General features: G+C 44.1%; 1 protein-coding gene across 1 annotated transcript in view; it reads left to right on the top strand.

Moving 5' to 3' along the window:
- The window catches only part of GPD1L (glycerol-3-phosphate dehydrogenase 1 like), a 67,351-nt gene that overhangs the window by 22,479 nt on the left and 26,655 nt on the right, over positions 1–18,217 (top strand). Inside the window, exons 2-4 of the mRNA XM_017887690.1 lie at positions 1,361–1,538; positions 12,770–12,910; positions 14,672–14,810. Coding sequence (XP_017743179.1) covers positions 1,361–1,538; positions 12,770–12,910; positions 14,672–14,810 — 458 coding nt within the window. The remainder of the gene's footprint in view (positions 1–1,360; positions 1,539–12,769; positions 12,911–14,671; positions 14,811–18,217) is intronic.

An 18,217-nucleotide genomic window follows, 5' to 3' on the forward strand; every position in this document is an offset into this window, starting at 1 on the left:
GCTATTCTTTTGTGAGGGAGGAGGGCATCATGATTCTAATCATTGTGCAGAGCAGTGGCTCTCAGCCTTGGCTGCACATCAAGTCATCAGGGAGCTTTAAAAAGTACAGATGCCTGATCCCACCGCAGAAGTGCCAGTTCCATTGGCCTGGGATGTGGTCTGGGACTCAGGATTTTTAAATCTCCCAGGTAACTCTGTGTGCAGCTAAAGTTGAGAACCGCTTGTTTAGTTTATCCATTCTATGTCAGGAAAGGGACAATAATTATAATCTGTTAGAATTATTTGAAGTTTTGTGGTTGTTAAAGCATATAGCTTTATATGCTGGGATGAATTATAGTTGGGTTAGAATCACAGATTCTTCAGGGGATGAAAATAAATGTCTCCAACGTGTTCTGCAGCCGCTTGGCTGCCTCCACCTTTTGTTATCATCCCCTACTCCATCTCATCAAATTGTCTTGAGAATAATTGTGAGAAAAAGTAGCAACTGCCCTAACACATGAATTTGCAAGATGCTCTTTACTGCATTCTCTCATTTGCTCCTCACACCAGGAAAGTCAGCTAAGAAACAAACCGTTTCTCAGTGGAAAGTCCAGAGGGGAGAGCTGACAGGCTCAGCTAGGATTGAGTGCCCACTGTGGCCCCATCAGCGGCTTCTGTGTGATGGACACAGGTGCCTGGTCCCACCTCCTCTGCTACAGCAACTATGTGCAGACACGCACTGCTGTCGGGAGGACTGATGTTAACAAATCAGGGTCATTCTTGTCCCCTGTAGGAAAGCCTATGGGAGACTGAGCCATCACTAGAACATGTTTGCTAAATAGAGATGCAGAGAAAAGGGAGCTTAGGGGCCAGAGGCCAGCTTGGTTGCGGAGAGGAGGGAGTGCAAAGTACTCAGCGACTGGGCCCTGTGCTCTCCCTTTGCTCCTCTTCGGGAGTCCACTCGGGTTCTTGTCTTTCCTTTGTGCTTCTGCCTTGCACCTGCTGCAGTTCATCAAGACACAGCTTATTTTACCATAGGTACATCTCGATATCCTTTGAAGACCTTCTAGGGTCATTTTCATGCTTTGGGGTGGATTTCTCTTCTGCCTGTGACGTTGTCTTCCAAGATAGGTTGATTCTTACTAGTTTCAAGGGGTGGTGCATTTTGACCTTAAACCAAATTCTGGTGCTTTCCCGGTCACAGGCGGTGGTGAAAACAACTCAGTTTCAAATGGCTTGGGGCCGATACACATCACATCTTGAGTAAGCTCGGTGTTTGGATCAGAATCAAAACACAAGTCTTCTGAATTTTGATCAAATGCTTTTTCTCTCCTGCCCCAAGTGAGTTTATTTTTGTTCTTTTCCACGGTTTCTTTTGTAGGGGTTCAGCTGTTGCAAAAATAATTGGTAATAATGTCAAGAAACTTCAGAAGTTTGCCTCCACAGTCAAGATGTGGGTCTTTGAAGAAACAGTTAATGGCAGAAAACTGACAGACATCATAAATAATGACCATGAAAATGTAAAATATCTTCCTGGACACAAGCTGCCAGAAAATGTGGTAAGACTTTGGGGTGAAACGTACATTGGTTCATTCTGCAAGTTACGCTTGGCGGAGCAGCGTTGGGACTCAGAACTGGGAAAGCTGCTTTTCTTTTCCCCAGTTCCTTTCCACTACCAATTGGTTGGTTGATTTTGGTTTTTCTGACTCTGAAAATGGGTTTCCTATTAGTGTGCTAAGGATACCTTAACAAAGTGCCAGACTGGTACCTTAAACAACAGAAATGTATCTTTTACAGTTCTGGAGGTTTTGAGTGTGAGATCAAGGTGTTGATAGGGTTGATTTCTTCTGAGGTCTCTCTCCTTGGCTTGTGGATAGCATCTTCTGTATTTTCACATGGTCTTCCCTCTGATCCTGTCTCTGTCATAATCTCCTCTTATAAAGATAGCAGTCATATTGGATAAAGACCCACCCCAATGACTTAAGTTAATTACCTCTTTAAAGACACTGTTTCCAGATAGTCACATTCTGAGTACAGCCCATAACAGGCTTCCTCCTTGGCATTCAAAGTGCCAGCCACGTCTGGAACTAACGAACTTGCCTTAGGCTGTTCGTGCTCCCCAAGTAGCTCCTGGTATACCCTAAGTGCAGGAGATCAGCTTGCTAGGACAGCTAATGCACTGGTCTGTAATTAAAGTCAGGGTCAAGGCCTAAATTACAGAAGGAGATAGAGGAAAATGGGAAAATGTAAGACTGACAGTTTAAATTTAAGCTTATTAAGTCTGGGAGAGAAAAATACAGGTTATTGCCTGACCTCCTTCTATTGACTTGCGGAGGAAGAAAGAAACGAGCTTGGGGAGTGAAAAGGGTGTACCCTGCTGCTTGTCTGAATGGAACTGATGAACTTCTTCTGTTGTCAGATTCACCCCTTTGTGGTTTTCTATCATAATCTCTTTGAAAACCAGACAGTTGTGGCTGTCTGATTCCTATGGTTAACCCAACAAGCTCGTCTCCTGTGTTAGTGAAATGCCCTTTACTGCACATATTCACTCACCAAACCTTATGAGCATGCACTGTGCATGCAAAGCACAATGTTAGGTGCTGGGGACAGAAGGAGGAATAAGACAGTGTTGCTTTCCTCAAGGAACTGAGCAGGGGAGACCGATGTCTAAATCAGTAAATATGGGGAAGTTTTAGTTACAGTATTTGTTAGTGTCAAGTACCGTGCTAAGCAATACGTATAGTCTAATTTAATCCTCTCAATGCTCTTAGGTTGATACTACTGGTTTTCCTATTAGGATGATGATTTTGATTATATAGTGGAGGAAACCAGGACTCAGAGAGGCTAATGAACTTGTCCAGGGTCACACAGCTAAGGGCTACGGTTCAGATTGATTCCTGGTGGACTCATCCCTGAGCATGCTCCTGAGCATGCTGAATCTGTTGCCTTCCAGACAATGATGACTTTCTGCTCTGGACTCGGGTGAGCCAGCATTTCCCTACAGTGATTCCTGGTGCAGTTGGTGGGGGAGGAAGAACCTTTAAGGTTGTGAGCTTAGAAGTTAAGTTGTCCAAGTATCTGCTGGAGAGAATGAAAGAGGCGGCTGTTCCCACTCCAATGGAAGGCCTCTGGCGTCATCTCTAATCCATTCTTGGGTCAGATCATTCTTTTGAGCTTCACTTTTCTCGTTTTTATCAGAATTGGTTGCCCCCTCCCTTCGGTAAGCTACACGTTTCATTGTTATATTCCTCCCACGCTGCCTGGCGCCAGTCCCTTGTGCACCTGTCTTCTACCTCCACGTGCCCTCAGTGTGTGACCTTGCTTTCTGGTTCTTCATTCACCCACAGTCCCTAGTGCAGTGCTTTTCCTCCAGTGGATATTCAAGGAATGTTGGGGGAAGTGAATCTGCTGAGTGGTTCTGTGAAGCTAGAGCCTCTGCTGTGAACAGGGAGAGTGGGAGGGAAGGAACTGACACAGAGGAGTTGAGAGAGCCTGCCCCCCACATGACTGACTCCACCACCCACCCCTGGTCACTGGGTATGGACAGAGGCAGGAGAATTCACTCCCAGAACCTGCTGATGTCTAATAGATCTCTCGAACCTGTTCTTCCTGTTTAAGTGAAATTTTTGACCAACATGTCCCCAGTCCCTTATCCTCCAGCCTCAGGTAGCCACCTAAAAGACTAGTTTTTAATCATTGTTTTTCTTTCCAGTTCAAACAGGAGAGGTTTGTTGCATTTCTGTCAACACAAGCTCACTGTTTATGCTGTCATTTGATGTGCTGACTTCAGACTGAGACTTTCCTGTGTGAGACCCCCAAACTGCTGCCCACCTGACCCTTCCCCAGGTCCACACTCATCATGTGGCCCCTCCCACATGGGAGCCTTCTGTTACAGTGACTTCACCATGCCATTGCCTGCTCACTAAAAACTGAGCCCTTTTGGGTTTGCGATTTCCCTTTAGATCTGAATGAAAATAATGCTCATTATTTTCTGAAGGCCGGGTGCAGTGGCTCACACCTGTAATCCCAGCACTTTGGGACCAAGTGCAGTGACTCACTCCTGTAATCCCAGCACTTTGGGAGGCTGAGGGGGGCGGATCAGTTGAGGTCAGGAGTTTAAGACCAACCTGGCCAACATGGCAAAACCTCATTTCTACTAAAAATACAAAAATTAACCAGGTGTGGTGGTGCACACCTATAATCCTAGCTATACTCAGGAGACTGAAGCAGGAGAATTGCCTGAACCCAGGAGGCAGAGGCTGCAGTGAGCCAAGATTGTGCCGCTGCACTCCAGCCTGGGCAACAGAGCAAGACTACATCTAAAAAAAAAAAAAAAAAAAAGAAAATAATGCTCATTATTTTCTGTAATTGCAAAATGATTGATCCTGTTTTCTAGCTCTGTTTCCAGAGCCTGTGTTTGGAGCTCATCAAGGTAGAGGACTCTTTTGCATCCCTGTTCTAGCTTCAGCCAGTGACACCAGGATTTAGATTCCAGCACCCCCATGCAATATAGTTGCCATTGCCTCTCATCTTCTGCCTGTTTTTTACAAAACTGCTTCACCAAGCCTGTAATCCCAGCACTTTGGGAGGCCGAGACGGGCGGATCACGAGGTCAGGAGATCGAGACCATCCTGGCTAACCCGGTGAAACCCCGTCTCTACTGAAAATACAAAAAACTAGCCGGGCGAGGTGGCGGGCGCCTGTAGTCCCAGCTACTCGGGAGGGTGAGGCAGGAGAATGGCGTAAACCCGGGAGGCGGAGCTTGCAGTGAGCTGAGATCTGGCCACTGCACTCCAGCCTGGGCGACAGAGCGAGACTCCGTCTCAAAAAAAAAAAAACTGCTTTACTTAGATATAATCCACAGACCATAAAATTCAGTGACTTTTTTCATATATTTACATAGCTATGCAGCCATCACTACAGCCAATTTTAACACATTTTCGTCATCTTGAAAAGAAATCTTGTACCCTTTCCTAGTTACCTCCTGTTGTACCCAATTGTCCCACAGCCCTAGGCAACCACTAATCTATGTTCTGTCTGTATAGATTTACCTATTCTCAATGTTTCATATAGATTGCATCTTACAATATGTGGTCTTCTGTGACTGGCTTCTTTCACTTTGCATAATGTTGTCAAGCTCCATCCATGTTGTAGCATGTATCAGTGCTTCGTTCCTTTTTATGACTGAATACAATCCTGTTGTATGGATGTCCCACATTTTGTTTACCCATTCATCAGTTGATGGTCATTTGAGCTGTTTCCTCTCTTTGGGTATTATGAATAATAACTTTATGTACAATGTGAACCTTTATATACAATGTTTTGTATGAACATATGTTTTCAGTTCTTTTGTCTGTATACCTAGGAGTAGAGTTAACTTTTTGAGGAACTGCCAGACTGTTTTACAAAGTGGCTGTACCATTTTACATTCCTATCAACAGTGTATGAATGTTCCAATTTCTTCACATTCTCACCAGCATTTGCTATTATCTGACTTTTTAATCCTAGCAGGTGTCTCATTGACGGTTTTGATTTTCATTTGCCTGATGGCTAACCATATTGAACATCTTATGCTTATTGTTACTTGTATGTCTTTGGAGAAAAGTGTATTCAAATTCTTCGTCCATTTATGGATTGTCTTTTTATTAGGGAGTTATACAAATTCTTTATATATTCTAGATACAGATCCCCTTTCTTCACAAGTATTTTCTCCTGTTCTGTGGGTTTTCTTTTTACTTGCTTGATGGTATCCTTTGAAGCGCAAAAGTTTTTAATTATGAAGTCCAATGTTTACCTTTTTACTTTGCTGTGAACTCTTTGAGTATAGTTTCTTCCATAGGTCTGTATTCACTAATGTCTCCTCAGCACCTGAAATAGTGCCTGGCATTATTTGTGGTCTGAATAAATGCCAAGGATAGTGGAAGTGGTGAGGAAGAACCAACTGGGATGAAGAGTTTTGTTTCAGTGCTTTAGGTGTTATCACATGGAAAATAAGGTTAGGGCAAGACTTAAAAAAAATTAATCATTTACATTTGGGAACTAGGGTTGGGGTAATACCTATTAATTTTTGCTGAAAGCCTTCTGAAAATTAAAATATCACTTCAGTGGGAAGCCTCAGTGTTAACTCCTTTGCTCCCTGGGTTTAACTCTTTCATTTCATTGGAGGAGTAGTTTTCCCTGGTGAGCATCAAATTTTAGTGTTCATCAGATCGCTGGGAGAGCTTCCCAGGGATACGTGGGCCCACTCCTATAGTTTCTGATTCAGTAGGTTTCAGGTGGGGTCCCTGAATGTGCATTTCTCACAAGTTCCCAGGTAATGGGGATGCTGTTGGTTCAAGAGCCATGCTTTGGGAACCATGGAGTACATGATAAATTGATATTATCGGTGTTGTACTGGGGAATCCAGGCGGTGGATAGCTGTTTTTACAGAAATAGCCTTACTTACCAACAGTGGCATGTTTACATAAGAATCATCAGATGAGGTCCTCTGTCTGAGGGTCGTATGTATGCATGTAGAGCCAAGTATGTGAATTTCACCTAAGATCTTGGCTGCAAACGAGATGAGTTGAACAGAAGGCAATTACAGTATTTTTGAGCCTCTACCATGTCCCACGTACGACAATTGCTGTGTGTTTTGCTCCTGGTATTGTCTTGAATCTGAGTACGCACATCCCCCACAGAGTGTGAGGTGAGTTGACATGCGTCCGTTAGCCCTGACTGACAGTAGAGTATAGGTGAGCTGCCATGGCGTCCGGTTAGCTGACTGGCAGTAGAGTGTAGGTGAGCTGCCATGGCGTCCGGTTAGCTGACTGGCAGTAGAGTGTAGGTGAGCTGCCATGGCGTCGGTGTACGCTGACTGCAGTAGAGTGTAGGTGTAGCTGCCATGGCGTCCGGTTAGCTGACTGCAGTAGAGTGTAGGTGAGCCATGCATGGCGTCCGGTTAGCTGACTGGCAGTAGAGTGTAGGTGAGCTGCCATGGCGGTCCGGTTTGCTGACTGGCAGTAGAGTATAGGTGAGCTTGCCATGGCGTCGCGGTTAGCTGACTGGCAGTAGAGTATAGGTGAGCTGCCAATGGCGTCCGGTTAGCTGACTGGCGTAGACGTGTAGGTGAGCTGCCCATGGCGTCCGGTTAGCTGACTGGCAGTAGAGTGTAGGTGAGCTGCCATGGCGTCCGGTTAGCTGACTGGCAGTAGAGTGTAGGTGAGCTGCCATGGCGTCCGGTTAGCTGACTGGCAGTAGAGTGTCAGGTGAGCTGCCATAGGCGTCCGTTAGCTGACGCAGTAGAGTGTAGTGAGCTGCCATGGCGTCCGTTAGCTGAACGGCAGTAGAGGGGTGAGCTGCCATGGCGTCCGGTTAGCTGACTGGCAGTAGAGGCTGGCCATGATGCTCTGCCCACGGCAGCTGGACCATTGTTAAACTACACCATTCTCATTAGGAACCAGAATTGTTTCAGCATGTAGATTCATACAGACTTGAGGTAGAAATAACTGTGGTCGCCCTAAGAGATTAGATAAAAATGAGAACAGCCTTGGTATCTTTTATTTGGCTTATCATTGTTTTATCTCTTTACTATGATGTTGGTACAAAAAGGTTTGTGGTAAGATTCATGGATTTTAGGGGGAAAAGTCTTCATTTGAATGACAGGAATATTCTTATAATACTATATTTAAAAGATATAAGAGTATTACTTTAATTCTGTAAATACAATTTTAGATATTTCCATAGGCTCAAAAAGGCCTTGGAAGGAATGTACCAAAATATTGATAGCGATTATTTCTGGTGCAGAGAGGAGCAGTTCTTATTTTCCTACTTAGATGTTTTTTCTTCACATTTGATCCAGTGAGCCTATTTATAGTCATGAATGAATGGAGAAAGCATTTTCATCCTAATTGCTTTTAAAGACCATAAAATAGCATCTTTGGAGGGTGAGGAGGTCAGTCTGTGATGATAGAAATGAGGTCTTTTTCTTGCCCACTCTGATGACCGCAGATAAGATGTTGCTAACAGGTAAAAGCTCATTGAACACACACTATGGACAGTGATGGTGGATCCAGGAGGTACAAAAGAACCTTCAGGCTTATCCACACAGACTTCACCAGCTTTGTTTCCAATGATTTTTATTTGTTGTTAGGCTTTTATTAACTTGAAGCAAGAGCACTGGGCTCCTGAAAGCCTGGGCGTTAAGCAAACCAGCCCTGATGCCTTCGTTCTGGGTCGTTGGTCCTACTTGCCGTTGAAAGGCAAGACCTGCTGTTCTGAGTTGTGCTTCCTGGCATAGTTCAGGATCTGGAATGATGGACACTCTCAGAAAGATTTTTGGCAGGAGGCTCACAAAATCAGTCACCATTTCCAAAGCAGCTCCTGATTATTTTCAGAGCAGAAAATCGGGTAGGCGCTTAGCAAAAGGTTTTATTCTGAAAGATGAGATTCACCTGATCTCATTAGCAGATGAGAACTTGTTCTGATACTGCGTAAGAGGAATAACGTTCTGTGAATGGACCATGCACACCATGAAAATACAGCTCGCATTGTGCATGTTGCTTCTGTGAGTTAAACCCCAAGTATTCCACCAAGGAGAATAAGCCCCAACCACATTGTCCTAAAGACCATCACATTCCCTACCACCTGCAGGTTCCTCTTTGATTTATTAAGAAGGAAATGTAAGAGACAGAAGAAATCCTGGCCAGCTGGCAGCTTCCTTGAGAATGGTTTGTTTGTTTGTTTATTTATTTGTGATAGGACCTCACTCTGTCCCTGAGGCTGGAGTACAGTGGTGCAATCACAACTTTTTGCAGCCTCGACCTCCTGGGCTCAAGTGATCCTCCCACCTCAGCTTCCCAAGTAGCTGGGACCACAGGCACCCATCACCACACCCGGTTATTTATTTATTTATTTATTTTAATTTTTTGTAAAGACGAGGTCGTACTGTGTTGCTTAGGCTGGTCTCGAGCTCCTGGGCTCAAGCAGTTCTCCTGCCTCAGCCTCCTGAAAGTGTTGGGATTATGGCATGAGCCACTGAGCCTGGATGGGGATGTATTTTAGCAAAAGACATGGGAATAGGCCTGTTCCTTAAAAGTTAAGGATTTGCAGGATACAGGTAGATTTTTCTGATGAATACACTTTCATTTGTTAAGGTCTTTGTAGTTTCAAAACACTGTCACTCATATTACTTAATTGGAAAGTGCTCTGTGAGGTAGCCAGGTCGGAAAGGTAATTTTTATCTTCATTTTACATATGGTGTGACTGAGGTCGATGAAGCTGAGTTGCTCGCCAGAGGCCACACAACTGGTCAGTTGCAGATGTGCAACCCAGACCTTTAAACCTACATTTTTTCTCTTTGGTTCTGGTGTTTTTTTCCACTTCACCATGTTGAAAATGCCCCAAAGTGGGAAAGGGAGGAGAGTGTGTGTGTTAGAGGTGGATGGGGAAGAGGAGAAACAGTAGGTCCAGAGGAATAGGTTTTAATTAAATGTCAGGTGGCCAGGCTTCTTATGAACCAGGGAGTAGGGTACATAAATGTCCATCTGAGCAAGGCCAGTATGAAGGGGAAGGGGCGATCGGAGTTCTTGGGAAGGCCGTGGGAGGATGGGTGGGACACAGGTAAACACATGAGAGCAAAACGATGAGCTTTGCCAATCAAGGACACACAGGTCAATTATGGGTTGGCATCAAGAGCATTGTTTTTTTGTTTTGTTTTGTTTTTTTGAGACAGAGTCTTGCTCTGTCGCCCAGGCTGGAGTGCAGTGGCGCAGTCTCAGCTCACTGCAACCTCCCCATCCCAGGTTCAAGTGATTCTTACACCTCAGCCTCCTAAGTAGCTAGGATTACAGGTGTGCACCACCACACTTGGCTAATTTATATTTTTAGTAGAGATGGGGTTTCGCTATGTTGGCCAAGCTGGTCTCAAACTCTTGGCCTCAAGCGATCCACCCACCTCAGCCTTCCAAAGTGCTGGAATTATTACAGGCATGAACATGGCACCTGGCCTGCATTGGGAGATTAATGGAATAGAATCAGAAAATGCTTTGTTGGAGGGGGTGGATCTCCAGGTGTGAGAGGAATAATGTAGCAGGTGGATTTTTTGTAATAAATCTTCACCACTTGTGGACTACCCAGCCTAGATTACCAATCTGGAGAAGCCTTTCCAAAGAGGAAAATAGGCAAATAGGCCTTCCCTGCCTTTGGGTCTGCCACTAACGAGGGAGATGTACTGAGCTTTGGGTTTTGATCTGCTGTATGGGGAGTGACTCTAAGTTGTCATTCAAGTCAGCTTAAAGCTAAATGTTTGGGCTCTTGTAACTAAAGATCCAGGTAGCGTTGACTTCAGGTATAGCCTGAACCAGCAGCTTGCATGATATTAACAGGGCCCTGTTTTTCCCTCTGTTCCTCTGCTTCGCCATCCACAAAGTTGGCTTCATCCACATGGGAGCCCCGTGGCATAGGTTCTCCCCTCACATTTGTAAACATGGATGCAGTAGTTCTAGACTTCACAGCAGCATCCCACCTTGTTCAAGGAAAGACCCGTGGCTACTCCTGAAGAACAAGCAAGCGTCTGTTTCCCAGAAGACATCTGCTGGTTTCTTGTTAGCGCTGATTGTTTAATGTGCCCATTAGCTTGAACAAGTTAAGAACCACCCCTGGAATGGGGTAGGGGCCAATTCCACCCAAATGGCATGATTAAAATAGGGAAGTGGTAGCTTTGGAAAGGAAGTTTAAGGAAACTTCTGCTAGAAAGAAGGGGAATGGAGGCTAGGCAATAAATTATAGAAGTCCTCCACACCTCCTGAAGGGATAAGGGAATGAAACTTCAGGATACATTTTCTTTGGGGAATCCTTTGTGTGAGGGAGTAACTCTTAGCACAGGCATTAGTCAAGGTAATAGGCTAAGATACTGCAAAAGACATAATAATGTGACAAAGAACAAGAGACTTGTCTTCCTCTCACATGGAAATACTCCAGTGCTTCGCTTTACACTATTCTTCTTGTTTTTTTTTTTTTTCCTGTACCATCTCCTAGGCCTTGTAACCATCACTGTGATCAAGGCTAAGTTACGAAGGTTTTCAGCTCACGGTAAGGGGGAAGAGAAAGTGTGGAGGAGGCAACTCACTGTCTTGAGGGCTCTGGGCTGTCAGTGGAACCCACTTCTCCCTCTCACATCCAACAATGAGCACTTGGTCCATGGCCGTGTGTAGCTGCAAGGACTGCTGGGAAATGTAGTCCTTAGCTAGATGACCAGCGACCAGCTTACAGGTCTGTGATTATAGAGAAAGCGGAGAAAGAATTTTGGCTGGGAGTTGGTAGTCTCCATCACAACCCCCAAACTAGGTTTCCTCAGAGGCTGGCCCATTCTGAACGATGTTCCTGTGACAGACACGGTTTCCTCAGAGAAGAATCTTCATCTAAGGCCTTTCATTTTGGGAACCAGGAATGCTTAATGGGGACTAAGTCAGTTATAGTTAGGTTTAAATACATATGACAGAAAACCTAAAATAACAGTGGTCTAAGCAAGGTAAATGCTTGTGCATTTTTCTCTCATGTAAAGACGTTTGTGGTTGGTGCAGCATCATGGTGGCAGAGACTCGTTTGATTCCACCGTTCTGCCATCTCGGCATGTGCTGTCCTCCTTCTGCTCTAAGGTGACTGTCTGAATTCCAGCTATGCCTTCACATTCCCACTGGCAAAAGGAAGGAGAAGGACCTTCCAGGACATTTTCTAGAAGTCACAGGCAGCACTTCCACTGATGCTGCCTTGATCAGAACTCAGTCACATGGTATACCTAGCTGCAAGGAGCACAGGGAAACATAGCCTTCTTTGCCGGCATTCAGGAGCCCAGCTTGAAACTAGGGGTTCTAATGCTGAGGAATAAGGAAGAACAGATACTAGGCGCAGCAAGCAACCTTTGCCAGAGACCGTGTGCCCTGGAGTCTGCGCTGCATGCCCTCACTTCTGCCGTGTTAAACTAATCTTCACCCTTAAGGAAAGAAATCGTCATAATAGCTGACATGTATTGAGTGTATATCAAGTCTCAGGCACTTTTCTGTATCATTTAGTCCTCACAGCGGTGCTCTCAAAGGAGAGTTTAGTGTGGGATCATTTACAGAGGGGCCATGGGGTCGAGGGAATCAACAGGGGTTGGTGAAATGCTCAGAGATTAGCAACAGCAGGAAGCCATTACCACCCCTGAAAGGGTCAGGGAAAAAACATGTCACCAGCCTGAAGAGGGCTTAGAGACATGGCCTTAGAAAGGGGCTGCCTGGCAGCAGGTGCAGCTGTAGAATGAAGCCAAGCCAGAAGCACTGTGAGCCTGGGCAGAAGTGGCCTGAGGAGACCTGTCTCTCCTCCCATCCTTTGATCTCCTGACAGTGCCTCCCATTGGCTGAAGCCCACTGGAAGCCAGAGAACAAGGGAGCCTGGGGAAACAGTTGAGAGAAAGCAGCCTCCTGGGAAAAGAACGGGGCAGAGAAGAGCAGAAAATGGATGGAGGGCTGGTGAGGTGGGAGAGCAACAGAGAGCAACCCACATAGTGTGATTAGTGGTGCCTTTTGCAGATAAGGCAGTTGAGGGGTGGAGAGGGTAAGTCACCTGCCCAGCTGGTGACAGAGGCAAACCCTCTGCTTCAGACCCCCATAAGGAATAAGGAAGGCAAAGCAAACACATTTGCCTTCCTTGTCTATCTGTGCAGTGTTCTGCACATAGTAGGCATCTGATAAATGGTCAGTGAGTGAAACCATGTGGACAGGCATAGTTTGATATAGGAGGAGAAACTGTCTTCTCTGCCTTTTGGTTGCAGGTTGCCATCTCAAATCTCAGCGAGGCTGTGCAGGACGCAGACCTGCTGGTGTTTGTCATTCCCCACCAGTTCATTCACAGGATCTGTGATGAGATCACTGGGAGAGTGCCCAAGAAAGCGCTGGGAATCACCCTCATCAAGGTAACTCGAGTGTGCGCTGCCCAGGGCTGGACATTGCTTATCAGGACATTTCATTTCCTCATACTCTCATCTGCTTGAGATTTGGAGCTGAAGGGGAAGTTGTGGCAGTTTTTCGTTTGTGTTTTTAAAGATGCCCAAAAGGTCATAAAACATACAAGACTAGTTTAGCTCAGGTTGAGAGTGGGCTGCTTTCTGTTGCAGCAGACTAGCAGCGGCCGTGATGTGAGGAGCTGTGCCGCCCCTGCCAGTCCACTCTGGGGGCTCAGCCTGCCATCTGGAAACCACCAGCAGTTTGAATTAGCTGGAAGATTAATAACCGTTAGAGCCCATTCCTGGATATATACCTTAAAGCGTGTGTTTTTAACCAGAACTCCACAAACAACCTCTGAAGGTCCACAGGGTGAATGCGGGAAGTTCATGCACTTAATTATAGAGGAAAAAAAATCCTTGCATTCTAATTCATTTTAACCTGTAAGTGAAATGAACATTCTCTTCATTTGTGAATGCAGCTCACAGCCAACGTTTCAGGAACAGTAGTATTAGCAGGATCTGAGACCTTGTTGTCAATAGGAGTCACAGGGCTTTCATTTCACTTTATACCTTTTTCTGATATCTCAAGGTATCGTTTATACTCGTCACTACTTGGAAATTGTGATAATTATTAGACCTGCCATGACATCTTTTTCTAATTGCATTAATAAAACAGTGCATATATTACTTTATCGTAAATTTGTTTTTTAAACAAATTTCAACATAATTGGATTCCTGGGTTATTTTAGGTATTTGGTTTTATGCCTGTGAAATTCTGAGAATGAGTCCATAAACTTCACCAGACTACCAGGGGTAAGGCCCGTGTCGTTGGAAAGATTAAGAACTCCCAAGAGCGGATCATGAGGTCAGGAGAGCGAGACCATCCTGGCTAACACAGTGAAACCCCGTCTCTACTAAAATACAAAAAATTAGCCAGGTGTGGTGGCGGGGGCCTGTAGTCCCTGCTACTTAGGAGACTGAGGCAGGAGAATGGCGTGAACCCGGGAGGCAGAGCTTGCAGTGAGCCAAGATCACGCCACTGCATTCCAATCTGGGCGACAGAGCGAGACTCTGAGACTCTGTCTCAAAAAAAAAAAAAAAAAAGAACTCCCGAGAGAGGCTGTGCCAGAGCATTTACAGATGAATGTTCATGAAGGCAAACCAGAGCAACCCAAATGTCATCAGCAAGAGAACAGGCAAATGAAATGTGAACTATTCATTTTGGAATACTGTGCAGTAAGTGAACAGAAATGAACCAGAAGTTTCATGCAGCCACATGAGTGAATCTGTAAAACGATATTGTAATTCAAGACAGCACAGGTGAATGGCACAATTCTCTGTATAGACTTGAAACACCAGGGATAATGACATACAACATTGTTTAGGGACCATCCGATGTGGTAAAATAATCAAGAAAAGCAAGGGAGCAATGCATACAGCATTCAGGACAGTGGTTCACGCTGGGGAGCAGGGGTAGAAGGAGGATGAACTTGAGAGGAGACGCACAGGGGACTTCAGTGGTGACAGTCACATTCTATTTCTTAACACGAGTGATGAGTACATGTTTATTTTCTTCATTTGATTCTTCTTTAAGCTGTACATAGGCAGTATGGATGCTTACTCTTGTAAGTAGGAGACATTTTTCAAGTTGTGTAGCCATGGGACATCTGCTATCCCATGCCTCTTTAATTTGGCGGTTTGTTTTCTCCTAACTTCTTGGCATCCTTGTAGGGCATAGACGAGGGCCCCGAGGGGCTGAAACTCATTTCTGACATCATCCGCGAGAAGATGGGCATTGACATCAGTGTGCTGATGGGAGCCAACATTGCCAATGAGGTGGCTGCAGAGAAGTTCTGTGAGACCACCATTGGTAAGCACTGCCTGGGAGGGGCTCCAGGAGTCTGGACATTTGATGTTTGAACTTGTACATATTCCATTTCTGATATTTTCTGTAATAGACTCTTCACTGTCCCTCTTAACATTCCTAAGTGGGCATTCAGTGGGGCGGGGGTTTACCTAAGGAGCCTATTTTGTAGGACTGAAGTGTTTCAACAACCTCCAGAATGAATATAAATGAATACTGCCAAGAAGACCATTCTGACTTGCTGTGATCCAACAGTGAATTATTGAGATTAAACACAAAGGTGCAAGGTTGCTTGTACCAAGAAACAGGTGGCTACATCCATGGTAGGGGTCCCCTGGCCTTGGAAATGCAAATTTTCTTTTCTTACAGATGCTAGTATCTGGATCCTCATTGATTCCAATGAGATCTAAACATTGGTTGAATGACCCCCATTTTCAGGTGAATAATAAGACTGAGAGAATAAATTACCTGCCCCAAGATTCCACACTACTGTAGAAGCCAGGAACAAATTTGAGTCTTTTGTTTCCTGAAATAGTAAGCCTTTTCTACTCTTACGTATAATAGGATAGATACATTGTTCTCACATTGACGTTATGAAAATTTTCATTTCTTTTAAAAGGGGCTTTGAGAATTCATTCTCAAGTGTCCATGTACCATATTAAAGGATGCTTTGTTGGAAGAGTAATATTATTGTATTTTCAGATGCTTTGGAAAAGTTTATCTACCACTACAGAATTTTTACTTTCCCCCTTGTCAAACCTGCAAGCAATATGAATCATTTCTCCTTGGCAGCTTTGTAAAAGGAAGCTCTGAGAGATGTCAGTCAGGCTCGCTTGCGTGAGATGAATGCGCAGGAAAATGTAGCTCCAGATTCTTACAGCTGCCTATACATAGGACTTTTTAGGGTTTTTTGGAATTTTCTACCTTAATTTTTATTTTAATTATGGAGGTATTTTACATGATTATTATGGAAGATAGAGATAATCGGCCGGGCGCAGTGGCTCAAACCTGTAATCCCAGCACTTTGGGAGGCTTGGCGAGCCGAGATGGGCGGATCCGAGGTCAGGAGATCGAGACATCCTGGCCAACACGTGAACCCGTCTCTACTAAAATACAAAAAAACTAGCCGGGCAAGGTGGAGAGCGCTACAGCTCAGCTACTCAGGAGGCTGAGGCAGGAGAATGCGTAAACCCGGGAGCGGAGCTGCAGTGAGCTGAGATCCAGGCACTGCACTCAGCCTGGCGAAGACCGAGACTCTGTCTCAAAAAAAAAAAAAAAAAAAAAGATAGAGATAATCAAAAAAAGCTATTTTAAAATTTTGATAGTTTTGTTATATATCCTTTTTCTCTATTTGTACAAACTATTATGTTTGTAGTAAATCATATACTGTTTAATAATTGCTTTATTCGCTGAATATGTAACAAAAACCTTTCAGAGTCTGTTAATATACTGTACATCCTCATAACTGCATAGCATTCCATCAACAATTCCATATATTTGGACACAAAACTTTTTTTTGGAAAACAGTATTTTTTGGAGAGGAGAAGTATCACAAATAATGTAAAGAAGTAATGAATAGCCTGTGATATGACCTGCCCAGGTTGTCATTTACAAAAGTGATACACAGGTTTAAAAAAAATTTCAAGCACCATGAGAAGGTGGAAAAGTAGAACTAAGATTGTAATTTCCCATCCATTTCTCTCTTCCCAGAGGGAATCACTGTTAGCAGTTTCTTTTTTGTTTTTTATAATTTCAACTTTTATTTTAGATTCCGGCGGTACATGTGCAGGCTTGTTACATGGGTGTATTGCGTGATGCTAAGGTCTGGGTTAAGACTAATCCTGTCATCCAGGTAGTGAGCATAGTACCCAATAGGTAGTTTTTCAATCCTTCCCTCCTTTCTCTCCTCTCTAGTAGTCCCCAGTACCTGTTATTGCCATCTTTATGTTTGTGAGTACCCAATGTTTAGCTCTCACTTATAAGTGAGAACATGTAGTATTTGGTTTTCTGTTCCTGTGTTAACTCGCTTAGGATAATGGCTTCCAGCTGCATCCATGCTGCAAAGGACATAATTTCATTCTTTCTTTTTTTTTTTTTTGAGATGCAGTCTCACCCTGTCGCTAGGCTTGAGTGCAGTGGTGTAATCTTGACTCACTGCAACCTCCAGCTCCCTGGTTCAGGCGATTCTCCTGCCTCAGCCTCCAAGTAACTAGAATTACAGGCATGTGCCACCACGCCAAGCTAATTTTTGTATTTTTAGTAAAGACGGGGTTTCACCATATTGACCTCATGATCCGCCTGCCTCGGCCTCCCGAAATGCTGGGATTACAGGTGTGTGCCACCGCATCCAGCTGATTTCATTCTTTTTTAATGGCTTTTACTATTAGCAGTTTCTAAATATTCTTCTGGAAAAAATTTGTTTATGTATGTATCCTAGTACATACATAAATGAATAGGTCTTATTCTTTTACAGTTAATTCTTTTATTCATCTGCAGTTTTAATGTAGCCTATGAAATTGTTATATAATTACTTATATTTTCGCAAAGAGATTATTAACTAGTTCGTTCTAACTCAATCGTATCTGCCAGTAATCCTTTCCCAGTTCATTCTGGAAGACTAAATCTTAATCTCCAGTCTCAGTTCCTGATCCAATCCTGGCTGTAACTCTAGCCTGTTTGTTGTAGGAAAGTTTCTAGTTGGGTGCATTAGGCTTTTTTAGTTTGAAAAGACAGATAAAAGCACACAAGTTACATTTCTTTCCCTCTGGCATTTCTTTACCTGGTGCTTCTATGCCTTGTCTGTGGAGTGGACTGTGGTAGGCACTGATGACCTGAATTAAATTAAGTAAAGCATTTCTGGGTGGAGTAGCTCATGCCTGTTATACCAGCTAGTCGCAAGGCTAAAGCTGAGGATCCTATGAGGCCAAGAGTTTGAAATCAGCCTGGGAAATGTAGCTGGGAGTTTCCAAAAAAGGAAAAAAAAATTATTTTAATTAGCCTGGTGTGGTAGTACATACCTATAGTCCCAGCTACTCAGGAGACTGCTGTGAGAGGATCACCTTGAGGCTAGGAGTTTGAGCAAGGCTGTAGTCACTGCAATGGCTATGATCATGCCACTGCACTCCAGCCTGGGTGACAGCAAGACCCTATCTCTTTAAAAAAGAAAAATTAAGTAAAACATTGAAAGTGAGATAGAATATGAAAGTGGTGTTTTAAAAATTGTTTTATGTAACCTGAATTAATTAATTTTGAATTCCTGGCCTCATGGGATCCTCCTGCCTCAGCCTGCTGAAGTACCAGGATTACAGGTGCAAGCCTCTGTGCCTGGTCTATAACCTGGATTTAATCATGAGAATATCAGACAAGCCCAAAGTAAGGAATATGTTACAAAACAACAGGCCTATGACATCTTT

Source organism: Rhinopithecus bieti, unplaced genomic scaffold (genome assembly GCF_001698545.2).
Source record: "Rhinopithecus bieti isolate Rb0 unplaced genomic scaffold, ASM169854v2 scaffold_17429, whole genome shotgun sequence".
Classification (NCBI taxonomy): Eukaryota; Metazoa; Chordata; class Mammalia; order Primates; family Cercopithecidae; genus Rhinopithecus; species Rhinopithecus bieti.